Source organism: Camelus ferus, chromosome 34 (assembly GCF_009834535.1).
Source record: "Camelus ferus isolate YT-003-E chromosome 34, BCGSAC_Cfer_1.0, whole genome shotgun sequence".
NCBI lineage: Eukaryota > Metazoa > Chordata > Mammalia > Artiodactyla > Camelidae > Camelus > Camelus ferus.
Genome location: NC_045729.1, coordinates 5801930 through 5823410, shown reverse-complemented (window position 1 = coordinate 5823410; position 21481 = coordinate 5801930). Strand labels below are relative to the sequence as shown.

Sequence of the window (21481 nt, the reverse complement as noted above, 5' to 3'; positions counted from 1 at the left end):
TTGCAAGACTCTGTTTCAAGCTCTGGCTTCATTATTTAGTAGATCTGTAACCTTGGGCAAATCACCTGATGTCTCACATTAATGTTGAACCTCAGCCACCTTCCTAACAGAGGTTAAAAAATACGTAAATTAGAGCATCTGGCAAACTACTGAACAGAATATGTCATAGTTGTTTCTTTGTTCTAAGATTAGGTTTAACAAGCTTGTGGGGAGATCCTTCAGCGGTGAAGCACATAGATTCTGGAGTGACGTGGCCAGATTCAATAGCTTTGCATGCTTAGACTAGTTATTTAACCTTTCTGTGCCTCAATTTCTCCACTTGTGAAATGCTATTAATAACAGAGTTGTCATGAGGACCAAATGAGGTAATTCACATAAAACCTGCACTGGCACCCAGTAAGCTCACTCAGTAATAATTATTGCAAAGAAGATTCATATTGAATCCTCATATTTGAGAACTATTTGAGAAAATTTAGCATCCGTGAAACTTGAATTACTTATAATTTTTGAGAGAGGAAAGGATCCACAGGACTGTCATCTGTCTCCAAACAGACCCTGAGGCATGGCTTCCTTAAAACCCTGCTGCCTGGCTGAGACGTGGTGATTTGACCTGAGATGCCTCATAAATCCTCTTGGCAAATGCACCACCACTCCACACAGCTGGCACTTCGACCATTCTTTTTAGCCTTTCTTCAGATTACTGGAGCAACGTACATAAAAACCAGTTTTCCACTAGGGTTCATTAAATGTGTGGATTTGGTGCAGTCCTCAAGTGAATTAAAACTTGCTTCCTCCAAAAGTCTGCTAAATCTGCTGCTCACTTTGCGTGGGACCCTACCTCCAGATCATCCTGTGGTTTTTCATGGTGCTTGGGTCTTCACACAAAGTTCACCTTCCCTTTGAAGCTTTTCCCTGACCAGCCAGTATAAATCAGTACTGGCTTCCCAGCACTGGCCCCAGATTGTGCTCACATCCCTCATGGGACGTGGCTTTCCCTTGTGGATGCCATGAGACTGTCACCTCCGCTGTTCTCCATCCCTTCATCTTCAGCCTCAAGACCTTGGGCAGTGCCTGATGCTTACAGCGTAAGTACTCTTCAAACGTTTGCTCGACAGATGCATCACAATCATCTGAAGTAGCCATCCCGAGAGAAATGAAAAGAAGGGAGTGGATATTCTTCCTCCTTTGCTGTTAGTCATATCACTTTCCACATCTAAGCTTTGTTTCCCTTTTGGCATCAGCTGCTCTGGTTCTTTTAGTTTTAGGATCTCTTGATCAAGAGATTTCTGTCTTTGGGTCATTTGGTGGCTCCCTAACATTATTATTATCTCTCCCTTTCTCTCTAATTGTCTTACTGCTATATTAGCACTTGTCTGCTACCCCAAGACTGAAGGACAAGATGGCCCCTCTCTCTGGTCTAAGTGTGGCAGTGACTATTCCTCGGACTGAGTGGATCCAGTGAGTTGCTGATGGGGCTTTCAGGAGACTCATTGATGGAGTGGGATGGGGAAGAACAGGAAGCTAGAGACCACTCCTCACTGGACCTTTAGTCCAGGGAGGAATCCAGAGTACACAGATGCAGAAAAAGATGATCTGTTCCCGAGGGCCACGAAAACAGAGAATACCAGAGCAGGGTTAGATGGTGGGAGAGCTCCGGCCACCAGGAAAGGAAGCTCTATGAGAGTGCAGCTGTGTGTTCCTGTTTATAGGCTCAATGGACCCTAAAAAAAAGTCCCAATAAAATAGACTCATTCCCCTTTCTCCCTACCACCACCACCCCACTAGTCCGAACACCAAAGCTTCTTCTCTGCATCCCTCCTAACTCAGACTCAGCTTTCTCACCAGAGCATGCTTTCCTAATGGTGACTCTCCTAATGCCAGCCTCTTTTATAATCTGGAGAGTCTGAGAATTTCCCAAATCATCAAAACTTGGTTCCATTTGGCTTAATGGTTCTCCCCTCAGTTTATCTCTCCTCTTGCATTTTACTATAACCAGAAAGAAGAAACCAGGCTGCAACTTGAATACTTTGCTTGGAAGTCTCAGCTAGACATCTCAGTTCATCACTTACAAGTTCTGCTTTCCACGTAACTGCCATACACGAGTCCACTGAGCTCCCTTCTACTTTGTAACAAAGATCTCCTTTCCTCCAGTTCCCAAGAACATGTTCCCCAATCAGCCGTGCTTTTAACATCCATATTTCTACCAATAATTAGTTCAAGACAATCTAGGCTTGTCCCTTCATGCTCAATATCTTCCATCTTCTGCCCAATGCCCAGTTCAAAGCCACTCCCATATTCTCAGGTGTTTGTTACAGCAGCACTCATTTCCAGGTACCAAAATCAATGTTTATTTTCCATTGCTGCTGTAACAAATTACCATGAACTTTATGGCTTAAAAATGACAAATTTGTTATCTTACAGTTTGGGAGGTCAGAAGTCCCAAGTCAAAGAATCAGCAGAGCTTCATTCCTTCTGGAGGCTCTAGGGTGAGAATCTGTTTCCTTGGCTTTTCCAGCTTCTGGAAGCCACCTGCATTCTTTGGCTCATGGCCTCTTCCACCATCTTCAGAGCAAGCAGTATAGCATCTTCTAGTCTCCCTCGTCTCCCTCTGCCTCCCTCCCTCCCTCCCTCACTCATTCCCTGCTCCCTCCCACTTCTGCTTCCACTGTCACATCTCCTTCTCTGCCTGTGACACTCCTCCCTTCCTCTTGTAAACACCCTTATGACTACATTGAGCCCAATCAGAAAATCAAGGATAATCTCCCCCATCTCAAGATCTATAACTTAGTCATATCTGAAAATTGTCCATTACCATAAAAGCATCAGGGGATCAGGCCATGGACATCATTGGGGGTCATCACTGGGGGTTCATTACTCAGCCTACCACACTCACTACCTATTATAGGCCAGGTATTGGGTTACATGTGTTTGCAGAGGCAAAAAACTGGGTATGCTCCCTGCCCTCAAGAAGTGTACAATTTAGTGGGAGAGCCAGACATCAGTCCCAGAACCATTCAGACAATCACACTAAGAAATAACTATAAGCTGCAATTAGCGCTCTAAAGTACTGGAAATCACAGGGGATTGTATGGTTATCTGGTGGACGAAGTCTTTTGGGGATTCCTAGAGCACGGGACTTTGGGTTTTATTCAGAGCAGAAGAGGAAGGGGTTGAGGAGTTTTTTAAGCAGATGATAGATGTGCCGAGAACATATTAGAGGTGGAGAACGGGGGAAGTATGAGATGAGCAAGACTAGAAACATATATACCAGTAAAGGGAAGATGGTGGCTCGAACTGGGCCAATGAGGTACGGGTGGCATACGAGAAATGTAGTGCATTAATGGAGATGAGAAATTAAAAGGACAAAGATGCAAGAAAGGGGATTGGGCTGTCCACGCACCTTGAAATAGTACGGAGAAATGGAAGAAAGAGCCAGGAGCCAAGTACTACAATCTTCAGTGGATAATCGGGCAGAGTGACCAGGATGATAGTTTTGATGATAGTTATGAGGCAGAGAGAGGGTGGCACAAACTGCTGGTCTGAGCAGTGGACAGGGGTTTTCTAGGAGGGGTCTGATATGGAGACAGCACTGGGCAGGGTGAAGGAGACCCGCCCCCGCTAACTCTGAGAGGGGAGAGCAGAGAAAGGCAGAGAAGCACCCTCACCTGAGGGCAGGAGGAGCAGGGAACATTTAGGGAAGGGGAGGGGGACGGGCTAACATTGAGATGCAAAAGGCTACTGTGGACAGGTTTGGGTGGGGGTGCCTAGTTAGGGTTGAGTCAAGAGAGAAAACACAGAGCATCAAAGGAGAGTGAAGGATGGAGGCATTGAGAGCAAAATGTAATGTGGTGAATTTAACTGGTTGCTAGGTTGCCAGTGTTGTGAGTTGTAACAGTTCCTCCCTCGAGGATGTTGGGTACTCAGGCCTCTGTATTTATCAGTGATCTGGAAGGGAGGCCAGACCTGCTCTTTTCAAGTAAAGGAATTAGTGATTGAATCTAGGTCTGGAAGTCTGGAGTTGGGTGACAGTGGAGGGATTGGGTTCGTTGATTTGTTTATTTAATGGAGCAACTGGGGATTGAACCCAGGACCTTACGCACACTAAGCACACACTCTACCACAGAGCTCTGCTCCCTTCCCCTTCATCCGGCCGCTCTCAGGCTTCTGCTCAAGAAGCACGTCCTCTGTAAAGCTTTTCGCGATTTCTCTGACGAGTCTTTTTCATGCACCACTGTGCCTTGTGCAGATTTCTGTTGTAGCCCCGAATATAGTTTATTGCGTTGCTTTTTATGCATCTTTATCCTCCAATCACGTGATTTCTCAAGAGACGTGCTTGAATTATTTCCATTTGCCTGTTACCTGCTACAAAGCCTGGTGGTCTAAGAGCTCTGTGCTTAATTAAATGAAACTTAAATCAGTCATTGTTTGCTGGTCATTACTGTCATATATAAACGTTAGGTTTGAAAAAGAGTATTTATACCCTTAATATAACAGTTACTGTAAAGTTTGTGGTACATATGGAGTTTAACCTGCTTTCTCAATAGATCATTTTTAAAATTAGTTTCAATTAAATATAATAGTTTGGAGATTTTGTCAAGAAATATATCCTTGGTCTTAACTGATTTTTTTGAGTTACCCAATATTTCAGATTTTCTTGATTAATGGCTCTAGAGTCAAATTAACTTCACTACAAGGGACTTTCATTTCTTTAATTTAATTTCAATTTTGAATGTAATAAACTCTCATGTGTCAAAAATCAAATATATAAGTGTATACAGTGGAAAGACTCCTGGAGATTTTCCTCTAATCGATGTAGAGAGAGCTTACTCATTCTTTCCTCCACTAGCTTTTTCTTACGTCATTCTTTCTTACACCTGATGAATATGTGGGTGGATTTCCAATCTTTTGTCATTACAAACAAGGCTGCAATAAATACTCTCATTCATATGTCATTTCACACACATACCAGTAACTACAAGTCACTTCTAATTAAATGAAATATTAACAATGGTGTTAAATTATTAAATCTATCTCAAATTATGTTGTCAAGTTAATGTGGTTGCAAATGACCCCTCATTCCCAGTATCAAAGTGTCCTTCAACGTCAAACGGTAGACTGATGGGCTGCTGTGAATAATGTCCTAAGAACATTGGTCAAGACGAAGAAAAGTGCCTGGTTGAGCAGCAGACACAATGTTAATGTAAGATGCATGCATGAAATCATTAAAAGAGCATAAACCTTATAGAAATCCTGTATCCACTTACTGAATTACTGACATTACTAAGTAGAGCAAATAGAAAGTATAACCAAAAGAAAAGGAAGGTAAGTTAATTATCAGGAAACTTTTAAACAGCGAATATAGTAAGTGGCAGAATTGTCCACAGAAGGTTTGCAAATTCTTGGTTCTTGAGGTATTTAAATGGGACAGAACTGACAGCTAGAAAAATGAACTCCAAAGAACAATCCTTCTTCAGCAGAAGCAAATGCCTCAAATGACCTAATAGGTTTTTTCTTTTAAAATTCCAGTATTCAATGAACACCGCCTCTAAGTGCCTCTTTTGTTGGATTTGTTTGTCAGTGTATGCATTCATTAGTTTGCTTAAAAACAGCTTTGTTTGCAGCAACAACAAAAAATCCCCATGTTAAACAGTATTGTTTTAAGTATCTGGGAATCGGTTAACATTCCCAGACACAGGATGCTCTTCTATATTCTAAGTCACTTCCCTGGGTTGCGGCCGAGGCCCATTCCCTTCACATACTGCCCAGATCTGAAGACAGCGGTGATTCAGTGGACTGGCATTGCTGCGTTTGTTCCTTATGATTTTCATGGGTTCAGTTCCTATTACTATGCGGCATCTTCTTCATATGACCTTTCCCAGAAATGTTTTCAATGGATGCTTGCATCAATACACCGTTTCACCATTGACACTCTCTAAAAAATCAATCAGAAAATAGTAGCTGCATAAGATGATTTGGCAATAGGCATTAAAGTAGGTAAATACTTACTGTTGTCTGTGTTTTTATAACCCTGTATCTTTTGGGAGTCAGTTAAAATTTGACTCCAAGCAAATCCAGATGTGGGAAAAGGTATCTGCTGTTTGAAAACAAGTATAAAAGAGAATCGATTAATCTGGATCTAGGAAGTCTAGAAATAGGTAGTTGATTTAGTTCAACCAGAATCTCTGAAAAATGCCTACGATGGTACAAGGTGCATGTAGAGAGGAAAGGTGAGGGCAGGGATTGCAGGATATGATCAATATCTTATTTCCTGACTTCAAAATGTGACCCTACTCTTACCTTCCCATCTTCCCCCCATACTCATCCCACTGTGAAGTACAGTCACTGTTCTCCTGGGGAGGGAGCCACAGGGGAGCAGTGTGAAGGTGGGCACAGGTGGGGAGGAGGTATACATAGGGAGGAAAGAGTTAGAAATAAATATATGGAAATGTGGAAGCGCATTTTGAGGAATGGCAAATCCTCTGTTATGATTGGAGGAGTGTGTCCACATACAAGACAGAAGAGATTAGAAAAGGACCTCGTGCACTAAGTTAAGTTCAGTGGACAATGGGGAAGTCACGGAGGTATTTTTGTGGGTGAATAACATAATCAAAATAATGCCTTGGGGAAATTAAGGAAAATTAAGCTTGAGACCGGATGAGAGACTTTTGAAATAATTCAAGCAGGAGGTAATGAGAGCATGGTCAGTACACCAACAGTGGGCAAGAGCAGACACAGAGATACAGATAAAACAGAACCGACAGGCTGTGATATCCGATTAAATGTGAGGGATGAGAGTAAGAAAGTGAAAGATGGCTGGACTTGGGCCAGATATCCACCCTTGCCACAATCCACTGTGGCAGAGGAGGGGTCATCTGGTAGGAAAGTAGCCATGTAGACCTGTCCCTTTGACAGGAACTGCAGGTAAGGAAGTTATCAACGAAATGGGAAGGTTAGGCACCCCAAACTACTAAACTCTACTATGAAATTGAGTATTAACCCTGTTTAATGAAGCAGCCATGTATATACTTCAAAACGAGGTTAAAATCAAAGAAATTCAGCAGATACACATTGCTATATAGAAAACAGATAAACAACAAGGACATACTGTATAGCACAGGGAACTATATTCAGTTTCTTGTAATAACATATAATGGAAAAGAATCTGAAAAAAAATTTATATTTGTATATGTATAATTGAATCTCTTTGCATACATCTGAAATTAACATTGTAAATCAACTATACTTCAATGAAAAAAAAATTAAAAAAAAAAAAAGACCAAAGAAATTCGGTTTTGTGAAACAAGTTCTCTTCTGTGACTAGTGTAGAGGATCAAAATATCACACCCCAAAATATCTCACTTAGGGATAAGGATTATTTTAAGCTGAAGGTGTGAGAGATCCAACAGGGGGCAGAAGGAAGTCTTCCCGGAGCTTCCCTTCTCTGACTAAAAGAAACTTCTGAGACATGAGGACTGCTAAAAATCCCCTTTCCTGGAGAAGTTTTACAGCCCTGAAGAAGACAGACAGTCAGTACTGAGATGGACCTGCACAAACAAATCTCACCCCATTAGTATCCCCCATGGATTTACCTTCCACAGTTTGCTGCCCTTGGAAACCTAAGAAGTTTGCCTTTGCCTTTTCATGTCGTTACAAATTTGTTTTTGTTTGTTCAGATGCTATACAAACCCAAGTTCTACCCACCCCATTAGTACTCATCACCGAGTTTCTTCTGCGTGTATGCAAGCTGCAAGGGCTAACAAACTCTGTTTTTCTCTTGTTAATCTCTTGTCAGCCTAATTTGTAAAATGCCAGAAAATGAACCTAAGCGGATAGAGGAAAATTTTTTTCCTCCCCTACACTCTACACCTTAGATCTTTATGAGATAAAGAAACTAATAACTCATGTGTTGCTAAAAAACAAAGAAAATATTCAATGTCTTTCTGTTTAGACTAAAGGCAGGTGATTGTTTGAAGGTTTTCAGTGTTTGAAGGGCAGCGTGGAACTCTTGCTTATATATTTACATTATCTCAGTTGATGGCAGAAGCCAGAGCCAACAGCACTCCACTTTTCTGAATAACTAGATCATTTCAGTATTTACCACTAGTCTTCCATGCTATATGGACTGTGTGGACCTGGTTTTAACAACAAATAATTGAGATATAAGATTTTGTGCCTATGTGTGTTTGTACATTTTGCTGGGGAGATTGTCCATTTCATTCCTAAGATTTACAAAGTGAGATCAGACCCCCCAAAAAAGCTAGAACCCCTGGTGAGACAGATAACACACCGGACTAGGAGTCAGAATACCTAGTTTCTCACAGAGTTGTGCTCTTTGTGACCTTAAACAATTTTAGTAAGTTTTCTGATCTTCATTTTCCTTGTCTGTAAACTGGCGTTAATAACAGCGGCAGTGCTTTCCTCATATGAATGTTTTGAGTTACCGTTCAATGTGATGTAACTTACATAGCATTTTAAAAGCATCTCTACTTTTGTTAAGCAAAGAAATCTTTCCCAAAACCTGGATGTGTGTCTACCACACACACCACCAACACTAACCTTGCAAGTATCTAGACGATTTGCCCACCTTGAAAACCATGGAACCTCTGAATAATGCATTATGCTTCCCCACGCAGACCTTACAGCTCCATTGTGACTCTACCTTTTATTTTCAAAGTTCAAAGAAACATTTATGGTGACTTCAGATTCCTGCACCAATAACTAGTACTAAAATCAAAACAATATAACATTGAATTTGAATCAGCCAAATAGAAATGAAATATACTTGGCAAAATCCCCCTTTAATATAGTGGTAAAACATTAATAACCACCAAGTGGTGACCCTGTGCAAATCCATCCTTGGCTTCATGCCCAACTTCACTGAGGTCTTCATTGGTCACGTAAGAGACATCTCTAGCGTGTTTGACCTAGAACATCCCAACAGGTGCTCCTTCTGCCTAGATTTATAAAGAGTCAGATGGAAATTCAACTCCGTAATTATATCCTAGGAGTCTTACCATCTACAGTCAAAATAGCAAAAACATTTCTCAGACTAGGGGATAGACTGTCAATGCAATTGATCAAACATTCAGAGCTACATGTCAAAATAAAAATGGTGGATCGGTTCTTTTTAGATGAAATACAGGACCACTGTTAATGGAACTTGCTGAATTTTACAAATATTTCACAATTCTTCAATCACAAAGAATCATGTATTTTCAGTATGACTTCTCTGGATTATTGCTTATTTTAATGTAATTTCTTCTTTTTTTTTTAAAGTTGTCTTCTTTTTTCCTCTCTTTTTGACCTTTTTCTTATATTTCTGGAGCATGATTATCTCTTTAAGATTTTCTTTCTCTGATTAATCTCAGAACATGAGAGAAGTATTTTGTAAAATAGCTTTCCACAAAAGGGGCATGGCCTATATGACAAGAGAAAAATGCTTATATGCTATGCTATCCTGTATTAATAAGATGATGTAATTTCTAAGTTATTTTAAGGATATAAGCACCCAATTTCTAGAGGTAATATTATTCAGCTTGTAGGTTTGAGAAGACTAATTAGAAGCACAGGTGTAACTGGTACATGAACCCTTGTGTGACAGAAAAGATTGATTCTTCTTAGACATCATATACACCATTGACACTGTAAATCACAGACTAGATCTTATGATGAAAGTGTTTGCAAATATTTGCAAAGATATGTTTATGCATCAGAGCACCCAAAATGCTTAATTTTAAAACATTTTAAACATGGGAGTTGCACCTCATGGTGATGTACGTGGAATCCAATTTCAGTGGCCTTAGTTGAATGGGCACCAAAATGTATTGCCAGATGGGCTACCGAGGCTCAGAAAAGCCCGCCAGTGGGAATGTTTATCATTTGTCATGTTAAATGTTTAGAGCATTTGGACAGCTGTGAAGGGGATAAAGTTACCACACAAAGATGGCCCACATTCACAATCCTAAAATGAATAGACCAGCCACAGTTTGCTCCTGTGCTCGAAAAGAATGATAGTATCATGTGGAAGGTAGAGGATGCCTAGGATAATCATGTCTACCATGGAAGGTACCAGAGTCTCACTCTAATATGGTAACTAAATCCCCGCAGCATAATAAGGCTGAACATCCCACTGGGTTTCCATCGGTTAGAGGAATTGTGGTTGCCTGATGTAAAAGAAAATAAGAGAAAGCTCCCCATTTTTATCTTCCTCTACCCACTGAGAAGAGGCCATTCAGAGAAGCAGACAACCTAAAACCCCAAAAGCTATAACTAACCTGAACACCCAAGACGGCCAGTTTAGAAACAGTTCTTCATTTATGCACAGCCACAGTTTACTCATAAGCCTAGATGTCTCAGAGTATACTATCCAGCTTTTCACTTTGGTAAAAAAAAAAAAAAAAAAAAAAAAAAAAAATTACAAGAACCTCAAAATAGAGTCAGGAGACCAGACAGGGGAGTTCTCCTGCCCCACAAGGAGGGCAGAGCCCAATGACAAGCATAAAGACTCCAGCAACAACTCAGCCAATGAAAAGGCATGGACTCTGTGTTTACTGTGGCCCTCCCAATGTTCTTTCCCCCTCCAGAAAAGACTTCTTCCCTTGTTCTCCTTGCTCTGCGGAGAGTTGCATGCAGTTGGCGTGGTCGCAGACCCAGAATTAAAACTCTCTGCTGATCCCAAATAAACCCACCCTTGCCAGAGAAGTATTTACCGCAGTCTATTTGTTTTAGGTCAGCCCTTCCCTGGTCTTTATCTTGATATTAGACATAATGAACAGAAGGGGAGTACCATATGCCACCCCAAACTATGCCTCTTTGACAAGAGGGTTATTTGGGGCTCATTATCTTTGAAAAGCTGCAGACACAAAAAGATGACCTGAAAACAGAAGTTTCCCTTTTCTGAGGGAAATTTACATTTACAAGGGAAATCTCCATTTGGATGGGTGTCTCCCACTCTGGGCCAGGAGGAGAAGAATAATTGAATCTCTAGAAACTCTGACCCATGGATAAAGTGCCAACTTGAATCTGCAACTTACTCTTATTTCCTTTGCGATGCCTGATAACCTCCCGTAACCGGCTCGCCCCACACTCAACATCCTTCAGTCTTTAGCTGAAGCTATTTAAGGTCATAGCTTGGGCCATTTCAGGGAGTTACTCGATTTTCCTGGGTTTCCCATATATACAGGAGGTATACGTGTTATTAAACTTCTGTTTTTTTCCTGTTCGTCTGTGTTTTATTACAGGGGTGTCTTAGCCAAGAATCTAGAAAGGTAGAGGGAAAATTACTTTTCCTCTCCTACAGAACTAAAACTCCTGATCTGCACCATAAAATCCAAAATTATGAAAATAATTAGGAGATACACAACTTCTGAAGGAAATCATAACTTGATTTTAATTCTTAACATAAACCTCTGTAATCATCCAGTGACTGTTTGCAACATTCTTTCATAAGGTTTTAAGCCCATTGCAAATCATTAGACCTTCTCAGGTTCAATGAGCTGACAGGCAAGAGAAATTCTTGCCTACAAATGGAAAACTTTCTTAACCCAACTTCCTTTCTCTCTGTAGTTCTAAAATCAAATGAAGTTATTTATTATGGAAATTCACTAAATGAAATATCAGCCAAAATTAAACTCTTTGTCTTTTTTTTCCTTCTTTTTGCTTTTTATTCTCATCACCGCAAGGTTCTACCAATGCCCCTTTGTTAGGCCTGCTTAACTAGCTACACATCTCTGAGCCTTGCCTGAGGGGCCGCATCCTGCGTCTGGAATGTGACCCTGCCAGGCCTCCTGTCTGGCCCCCTGCACACACACAAATGGCCCTTTCCTTCCTTCACTTTACCAGGCATTCCTGACAATGACTTCTCTTGTCTCTGTCCTTTCAGATATGTCTCTTTTAAATCTCTACCTTAATTCAGTAAATTATAATATGTACTTACCATTGTTACACACATCCTATTCCATGTATATGCTGTTTTTCTCATCTGGTTGCCCATTCTGTACGTATCCATTTTAAAATAAAAGCTCCCAGGCAAGACCATGTCTGGAAAATTTGCTGACGATAGAGCCTATTATGGTGCTATGTGCAAATAACATTTTTTTTTAATGATGGTCTTGAGAGCAATTCTTAGCTAAAAAGTAAGTAGAGAAGCTTTTGAAATTTTTGAAATAATGAAAACTTAAAGGAACTTTATGCATTCCTTAAACCATGCCTAGAGTACATAATCATTTCTTTTTTTTAATTTTTCTTTTTTAAAATTTATTTTATTTTATTTGGGGGGGTTTACTTTATTTTTAGAGGAGGTACTGGGAATTGAACCCAGGAACTTGTCTATACTAAGCATGAACTCTACTGCTTGAGCTATACCTGCCCCCACCATTTCTATCTTAATCTCAGTAAAATATCAGAAAACAGAAAAGAGACTTCTTGAAGACGTCCTCTAGTTTCCTGTGTTATGAAAGTACCTTGTAAAAGGGACGGGAGCTTTGGATTCATGATAAAGCATCCATGAACTTACAAAAATGTATAGTCAACTACAGTTCCACATGGGACAGGGGAAAGCTGGAAAAGCAACACTGTTTATTCTCATAATTTTCTCCTTTTACTCACTAATACTCAATCCTGGTGTGTTTTTCAGCTGAAATTAGACAGGCATGAGCAAGCCAGAAATAGAATACCTAACTTGAGAAGAAGGATGCTAAATTTTTCACTGTGGCACATTTGCATGATCTCTTTTTAATACAAACCTAAGTTTCCACTCATTTCCTGCTTAATCATAGTGGAAAGTTTCGGTGAAAAGGCAACATTTACATGTTATTTCTTGTAAGTGAAACTGCAGACTGGTATGGGTTGTGGATAAGCCCAGTTGAGAACCAAATTTCTCTCCTTCCTTTGAAACACGGCTTTATTTCTCCTCAAAGTTCAGACTGCATCTGGGAATCTCCTACGTCTAAGATGTTAGACGGCAGGACTGCGTGCCCATCCTTCACTTTCCTTTGAAAAAGCTGCTCTTCAGTTTTTAATATCACTGCAGTTTTCTAATGGGTAAGTCCAGGAAAATAGAACACTTAAAACTGTTCATTTCGACACCTGAACCTTCCCAGGCAATAGGCAGCAGGGCTAATGACCCTTGATTAGCATAAGAATAAAAGACACTAGGGTGCTCTTTAATAAAAGAATGCCCTTAGGCGTCTTTGATTTGTAACTCCTAAAAGCTTTAATTTCCACAAGAAAATAAATATATAAGCCGAGCCTTCTGTTTCTAGGAGCGAGGAATTTCCCCTGCCTTCTCTTGCCCTGGTCACCTAGCTCTGCATCTCCCTCCTTTTTGCCTTACACCCAGCAGAAAACCCCTGTTTACAGCCAGCGGCACCCCTAGACCTCTTCTCCAAAATCCCCCACCTCCTGCGCATCTTAGCAATTGAAAAGAACTTCCTCTTCCTTTCCAGACTTCAAAACAAGCAGGGGAAGGGGCTGCGAGCAGCCTTTCATCTCCGTTCGCAAATGCAGCTGTGAAGAAGCTTGAGGCGGCACATCCTGTGAGCAGAGGTTAAACAGAAGTCTAGAGAGAAAGGACTGGAAAGTCCTGTCCAACGATGATTGACAAAGAAGCTACTGCGAACGTCTGCGTGGCAGCAAACCACGCGGTCCTTCCTCCGTCCCCCTTCTGCCAACTGTGTCTTTGAGGAATCGCAGGCTCAATCCAAACACACATTTTTCTAAAAACTGAGTCAGAATCCTAAGCAGTTACCTTCATTGTTCGCTGGGCGGTGAGGACCCCTGGAGCTGAGCGGAGGCAGAGCTGCTGCGTCCCGGGCGCTCGGCGCAGCGGCTGCGGGCGCGTCTGGGGAGGCGGCGGGCACACGTGGCGTGCGTGCTGCAGACTGGCCCTCGCGGCGGAGGTCGCTGGCTCTCCTGCAGTTTGCATCAGCAGGAAGAGTCTGGAGGCTGCGTTCCCCGCAGACCGCCCCCAAGAGGGTAGAGTCTCTTCCCAGCAGGAAGAATTCCGACCCGGCGCCCAGCCCCAGCCCCTCACTCACCGCTCACTTCTGAGGATGGAGGATGCCAGCGTTTCAAACACGTCACCCATGAATTAGTGCCTGGGAGTGTGTATCCGAGCGTGGCGATACTTAGTATCACTGGCGTAGGGGATGTCAAGGAGGAGGAAGAAACCAGATCACAGATCATGGTTACCGTTCCCTCCTTAGCTGAATGCCTGTCCACCTCACTTCCCAGTATCCCCAAAGTAACTTTCCTGCATGAACCCTGTTCAAAATTATAGTGGGTCCCCATCATCTAAAGCAGAATTTTTAAAATGTAATTCTTGCCAATCTCTGTTTCTCCCACCCCTTCCTCTAGTCCCGCAGCCCATCCTCAGAGACAACCATTTTTGTCAGTTTCTTGTGTACCTGGGGAAATCATCTTAATCCTTTGAGCATGTACAGTTCTTTCCGATTTGAACATTACCAGCTAGCCCAGTTCATCCCCTCCGGGTCCTCCCTCCACTTCTACACAAAAGCCCCAGCATTGCTACTTTTCCAGCTTTCAGGTCAGGCTCCACTCTTTTGCTTAAATACCCTCTGGTTGACCCCAGCTCTTGCTCTTCCTCAATCTGGCAACTTCCGGTTTTTGTAAATCTCAACTGGAGTCTTTGCTATGAAGTAATAGCTGAGTACCTTAAGCAGAATTGAACCTTGTCTATGAACTGTGCTTTGTCCATCTCCTTTATTAAAATCGAGTTTCTTAATTTTACTTTATTTGTTTGCACTGATGTTACGTCTTTGGATTATGAGATACTGAGGGCAGAACCTTTGTGTTATTCATCTTCTACAGCTAGCTGGCGGGCTACCTTGGAGACGGAATGTTCCACACAAGGGTGTGTGTGTGTGTGTGCTTGACTCAATCTGGCTAGGTGAATGAATGATTGAATCATTCATTCGATAAATTGATTGAGCTCTTACAACGTGCAAGGCACTGGGCAATATGCTAAGGATAGAGTGGTAAACAACAACAAAAATTTTACCATGAAGGTAAAATTTTACCCTCCCTTAGTGTGTGGGAAACAGAAAACGAACATAAATCAGGGAGAAACATGTCCATCAACTGATGAATGATATATAATATGTGTTCTATTTACACAACAGACTATTATTTGGCAATGAAAACAAATGAACTACTGATACATGCTACAAAGTGAGTTAACCTTGAAAATATTACACAAAGTGAATGGAGCCATTCGCAATTGATCCCACATTGTAATTCCATTTATCTGAAATATCCAGAATAGGAAGGTTCCCCGGAGGCAGAAAATAAATGGTTGTTGCCAATCGAGGGAGAAGGGGGAGTGAGGAGTCACTGCTAATGGGTACAAGGTATCTTTGGGAGCAATTAAAATGTTCCAGAATTAGGAGGGAAGGTATAGCTCAGCAGGAGAGCAAGTGCTTGGCATGTAGGAGGTCTTGGGTTCAATCCCCAGTACCTCCCTTTAAATAAATAAATAAACCTAATTACCTGCCCCCCCCAAATTTTTTTTTAAAAGAAGTTATTCTTTTAAAAAAGTTCTAAAATTAGATTACGGTGATGCTTGCCCAACTTTGTGAATACAGTAAAAACCATTGAATTATTCTCTTTAAATAGGTTAATTGTATGAGATGAATTATGGCTCAGTAAAGACAGTATTTTTTTTAATTGGCTAACAAGTAGTAAATTTTATGAGGAGAAATAAAGCAGAGTAAAAACACAGAAAGTGATGGAGTACTAGACCTGAGTGAATTAATGAGTAAAATCTAAAGCATCCTTGGCAGTGACTTCTGGAACCAGTGACCTTCCTAGGTAAGGACACTTTCAATGTGAGCAACAAAGGAAGAGAGAATGTAATATAAAGACAAAGAGCTTGAAGGGAATCTAGAAGTGAAGTGAAAGAGGAGTTGGGAGAATTTATATTAAATAGCCCCTTGGAATTCCATAGCATCTATGGAAGAATAAGAGGGCAACCTGGCTGCGTCAGTCCTCATTTACCTCTGCCGTTGAGAGGAGGGTCCCATAGATGTCCTTCACTGTGATGTGCAAACATGCCCAAAACTTCCCTCCTGGACACCAAAAATTCTTTTCCCAAATGAACAGGATCAGCAGCAGCCAAGATTGTTACTCTACGCAGCAACTTTCAAGTACACAATACAGTATTGTTAATGACAGCCACCACACTGTACATTAGAGCCCATAAATTATTGTAGCTGGAAGTTCGTACCCTTAGACCACCTTCACACACTTCTCCACCCCCAACCTCTGCCCCCTGGCAACTGCCAATTTATTCTCTGTTTCTATGAGGTCTCTAGTTTTTAGATTCCACATGTAAGTGAGATCATAGTATTTGTCTCTCTGCCTGACTTACTTCCCTTGGCTAGTGTCCTCAATGTTCATCCATGCTGTTACAAATGGCAATATTACTTTTTATGGCTGAACTATATATATTTCACATTTTCTTTATTCATTTATCCTTTGATGGACACTTAAGAGTGTTTCCATGTCTTGGCTATTGTAAATAATGCTGTTATGAAAATGGGAGTGCAGATTATCTCTATAAGATTTCATTTCCCTCATATGTATACCAGCAGTAGGATTGCTAGATCACATGGTAGTTCGATTTTTAATTTTTTGAAAAACCTCCATATTGTTTTTCCATAGCGCTGTACCTAATTATGTTTCCACCAACAAATGCCCTTTTTTCCACATTCCCGCTAGTACTTATCTGTTGTCTTTTTTTTGATATTGTAAATGTTTTTTATTTTTTAATTGAAGTTTAGTTGATTTACAATGCTTTGTTAGTTTCATTTGTACAGCAAAATGATTCTGTTTTGTATATATATTCTTTTTCATATGTTTTCCATTATAGGTTATTACAAGATATTGAATATAGTTCCCTGTGCTATACAATAGAAACTTGTTGTTTATCTGTTTTATATGTAGTTGTATGTATATATTAATCCCAAGCTCCTAATTTATCCTTCCCTCCCCCCATTACCCTACTGTAATGATAACTTTGTTTTCTATGTCTGTGAGTCTATTTTTATTTTGTAAATAAGTTCATTTGTATTATTTTTTTAAGATTCTACACATAAGTGATATTGTATGATACTTGTCTTTCTCTGTCTGACTTACTTCACTTAGTATGATAATCTCTAGGTCCATCCATGTTGCCACAAATGGCATTGTTTCATTCTTTTTTATGGCTGAGTAATATTTTATTTATATAAAATATATACATACACACACACACCACATCTTCTTTATCCAGTCATCTGTCAATGGACATTTAGGTTGCTTCCATGTCTTGGCTATTGTAAATAGGGCTGCTATGAACATTGGGGTGCATGTATCTTTTCGAATTAGAGTTTTGGTCTTTTCCAGATATATGCCCAGGAGTGAGATTGCTGGATCAGATGGTAACTCTATTTTTAGTTTTTATGGAATCTCCATACTGTTTTTCCATAATGGCTGCACCAAACTACATTCCCACCAGCAGTATAGGAGGGTTCCCTTTTCTCCACTCCCTCTCCAAGCATTTATCATTTGTGGACTCTTTGATGCTGGCCATTCTGCCTGGTGTGAGGTGATACCTCACTGTAGTTTTGATTTGCATTTCTCTGATAATTAGCCATGTCGAGCAGCATCTACGTGCCTGTTGGCCATCTGGATGTTTTCTTTGGAGAGATGTCTATTTACGTCTTCTCCCCATTTTTTGATTGGATTGTTTCAGAATAGGTCTTTAGAACCAGACCTGAATGTGTATCCCCAGTTTTACTGATTTGTAATGTACAACATTTCAGAAGTTATTTAATCTCTCAGAAACTTGATCTAATTTTTTTAAATCACTAATGTAAGGAAAGTAGTACCTAAATTGGATGCATGTTTTAAGAGAGAAACGAGTTAATACACGTACAGTAACCATCACTGGAGGCCCACTCTGTATTCTCCCCGATGTCTCCTTCACATACTTCAATCCCAATCACTGTAGAATAAGTAACAACCATTCATTTTCCATGAGGAATAAGTGAAGGTTATGGACTGGAGATGCAAGAAAAGAAATTCTAGAATATTAAAAACACACCTTAGCCAGGAAAAGAATTCCAAGGGGATTTATGAAAGCTTTCTTCTGAATTCCTTAAAAATAAGTTAATTCCCATCTGTCATAAAAGAATGTTGTAAATCTTTCTGCTAGTTCTCTATAATTTCCATTTCTCACCCTGACTCATAAAGTTGGCTACTCTTTCCTTGAAACTCTTCCCTTCCGTGGTGCCATTCTGGACCCTCTCCAGTCTCTGGCAGGTCCTTTCCCCCTAATTACGATCATATCTCTTTCTTCTCATGCCTTCCAGATGTCATCCCACCTATATGTGGCCTTGATACTGTGTTCCTAGGTATCTCAGCTGCCACTACTAGTCTGATCATCTCCAAAGCTATGCCTTTCATTCTAATTTCTCTTCTGATCTCCAGGCTTTATTTCCAAAGGCCCATATCTGGTTCATCACTATTATTTCAAGCCCAATTAGTCCCAATCCAATCACATAATCTTCCCTCTTAAACCTGCTTGTCCTGCTGTGGTCCGTCTCTCGGCTGGCGCCATCAGCATTCTCCCAGTCATCCAGACTCCAAACTTTAGTATCGTTCACGTCTTCATAGATAGCATTTAAAGTCAGAAGGAAAGACATGACCCTTTCACATCCAATCATCATCCAGTCTTCCCAATTCTATCTTCACAAGATCTCTGGTAGTCCTCCCCAGTCCTGTTCCCATTCCCACTGCCCTAGTTGAGCCATTTATTACACCTTCCCCTTGGATTACTGTTATTCCTGCCTTTCATCTCTCCTTGCTGCAATTCTCTCAACAGACAGATGGCAAGTAATCTTCCTAGCCCTCGGTTCTGATTAAAAATTTTCCCTACTCAAAAGAATGTAACTTACACTCACACCCTCCCACGTGAGCCAGACTAGAGTACATGCTGTGTGTATGTGGTAAGCACATCTGAAATCTTCCATCATTATTTTTGCACAGTGCTACCTGAAATGTCCTTTCCCCTCAACTGTGCCTAAATGATATCCAATCTTCAAGATCCATTTCTTTTCTTTTCTTTTCTTTTCTGTTTTATTGAGTTGTAGTCAGTTTACAATGTTGTGTCCATTTCTGGCGTACAGCACAATGCTTCAGTCACACATGAATATACATATATTCGTTTTCATATTTTTTTCACTGTGAGCTACTACAAGATATTGAATATAGTTCCCTGTGCTATGCAGTATAAACTTGTTTATCTATTTTATACATAGCAGTCAGTATCTGCAAATCTCGAACTCCCAGTTTGTCCCTTCCCACCCCGCCCAAAATCCACTGCAGTTACTGCTGTCCGTCTGCAGTCTTGCCTGCGGTGCGCCCTTACAATGCGGCTAGTGGTTCTCCGCTGAGAGCGGACCCGGGGAATAGGGCGAGCGGGGAGAATTGCTGCTGCATCCAGTGGGTAGCAAGATGCTGCAGACACCCTACAGTACACAAGACAATCCCCCCCACAACAAAGAATTACCTGGCCCCGAGTGTCAGTGATGCCAAAGCTGAGAAACCCTGCTTACAGACCCCAACGGACTTCTGTGCTGTTTCGCTGAGTGAGTCTTAGCACTCCTCTGGCGCACACTCTGTGGAGACAGGGAACCACCGTCTCCGAAATAACCATGGTGTTCACCCAGTGACTACCTTTCAGACTCTGCCTTCTCGATCCCCTCATGTCCTCTTTTACCTCCTGAAAGCTTTTCAGATACTGTTCTCCCTCTGGGTTTCATTATCTGTCCTCAACTTTTTTGTCATTCGTTTAAAATGCTCTCCATGGGTGAGTTCGTCTATTCTTTGGCCGATAGTGTTACTTATCTACCAAAAGGCCACTTTCCTACCTTCCTTCTTCTAACAAAACCCTGATTTTTTTCCCCCTAGGTTAGGGGTGCAGAATATGCCTACTCCTGGCAGGGGGTGGGGCGTGGTGAATGATAACCTTCAATCTAAGGCAGTAAAGATGAGCTCATTTTATTTCACAGTATATCTATTTCCCCACACTCTCTTGAGTTAGGGAGGCCCGAGTCACCAAGTTCTAACCAATGAGACCTATGAAGAAGTCATCTGAGGGGCTTCTAAGAATTTCACCTTCTGCGGGGTGGGAAGGGACAGACTGGGAGTTTGAAATTTGTAGATCCTGACACTTCATATGTAGAATAGATAAACAAGTTTATACTGTATAGCACAGGGAAATATATACAAGATCTGTGGTAGCTCACAGTGAAAAAGAATGCGACAATGAATGTATGTATGTTCATGTATAACTGAAAAATTGTGCTCTACACTGGAAATTGACACAGCATTGTAAACTGACTATAACTCAATAAAAAAAAAGTTTAAAAAAAAAGGAATTTCACCTTCTGATTGGGAAAAAAAAAAATCAAGCAAGGAAGGAGTCCTTGCTCGTGTCACTCCCTTCTCTTCTTGTTTTAAATGTTGTTTGTAGATCATGTTTCAGGGAATTGCCGACAGCCATCCTGCAACTATGAGTGACAAATCAGGGTCAAAACCCAGTATAGTGAGGATGGCAAAGCTGAAAAAGAGCGAGAGAGAGCCTTGGCTGTTGATAACATCTTTGAACCACCCTGCCAAACATGGAATCACCTACCTTCAAAATTTTTGTCATATGAGATAATTAAATGTCTTTATTGCTTTGCCCCTGTTGGTCAAGTATTTTATTACTACTGTTAAAAACATTCTTTGGCCTCAATAACACCCATACCCCAGGGCCACCTGCTTCATCTTGGTCCACCTCTCTTTTATCTGATTTGATCATTTCTCCCCTTTAATTGGAGTAATAAAACTCAGCAGAGTTTCATAGTTTTCCTTATATAGAGATACATTTTGTTAGATTTATACCTAAGTACTTCATTTTTGGGGGGTGCTAATATAAATGATATTATATTTTTAATTTCAAATTCCATTTGTTTCTTGTTTATATATAGGTAAGCAATTGACTTTTTTATATTAACCTTATGAACCTTATGTCCTGAAACCTTGCTATAATTACTTACTAGTTCCAGGAATTTTTTTTTTTTTTTTGTAGATTCTTTCAGATTTTGTATATAGATGATCATGTTATCTGCAAACAAATACAGTTTTAAACCTTCCTTCCCAGTCTGTATAGTTTCCGTTCCCTTTTCTTGGCTCATTGCGTTATCAAGGGCTTGCAGTAAAATGTTGAAAAGGAGCAGTGAGACACCCTTGCTTTGTATCTGATCTTAGTGGGAAAGCATTAAGTACAATGTTATTTTTAGATATTTTGTGGATAGTCCTTATTAAGTTGAAAAAGTTCACCTCTATTCCTAGTTTCCTGAGAGTGTTTTCAATCACGAATTGATACTGAATTTTGTCAAATGCTCTTTCGGCACCTATTGATATGATCATGTGA

At 40.7% G+C, this 21481-nt stretch overlaps 1 protein-coding gene across 2 annotated transcripts in view; it reads right to left on the bottom strand.

Annotated features, from left to right (window-relative positions):
- Positions 1-14358, bottom strand: part of BCAT1 (branched chain amino acid transaminase 1) — an 82502-nt gene extending 68144 nt beyond the window's left edge. Inside the window, exons 1-2 of one of the 2 annotated variants that reach the window (XM_032472892.1) lie at positions 14037-14358; positions 13748-13911 (exon numbers count right to left, since the gene is read on the bottom strand). In XM_032472892.1, the coding sequence (XP_032328783.1) occupies positions 13748-13911; positions 14037-14292 (420 nt within the window). In that variant the 5' untranslated portion in view covers positions 14293-14358. The remainder of the gene's footprint in view (positions 1-13747; positions 13912-14036) is intronic. The other variant, XM_032472893.1, reaches the window with a different exon arrangement.
- Positions 14359-21481: the final 7123 nt, after the last annotated feature.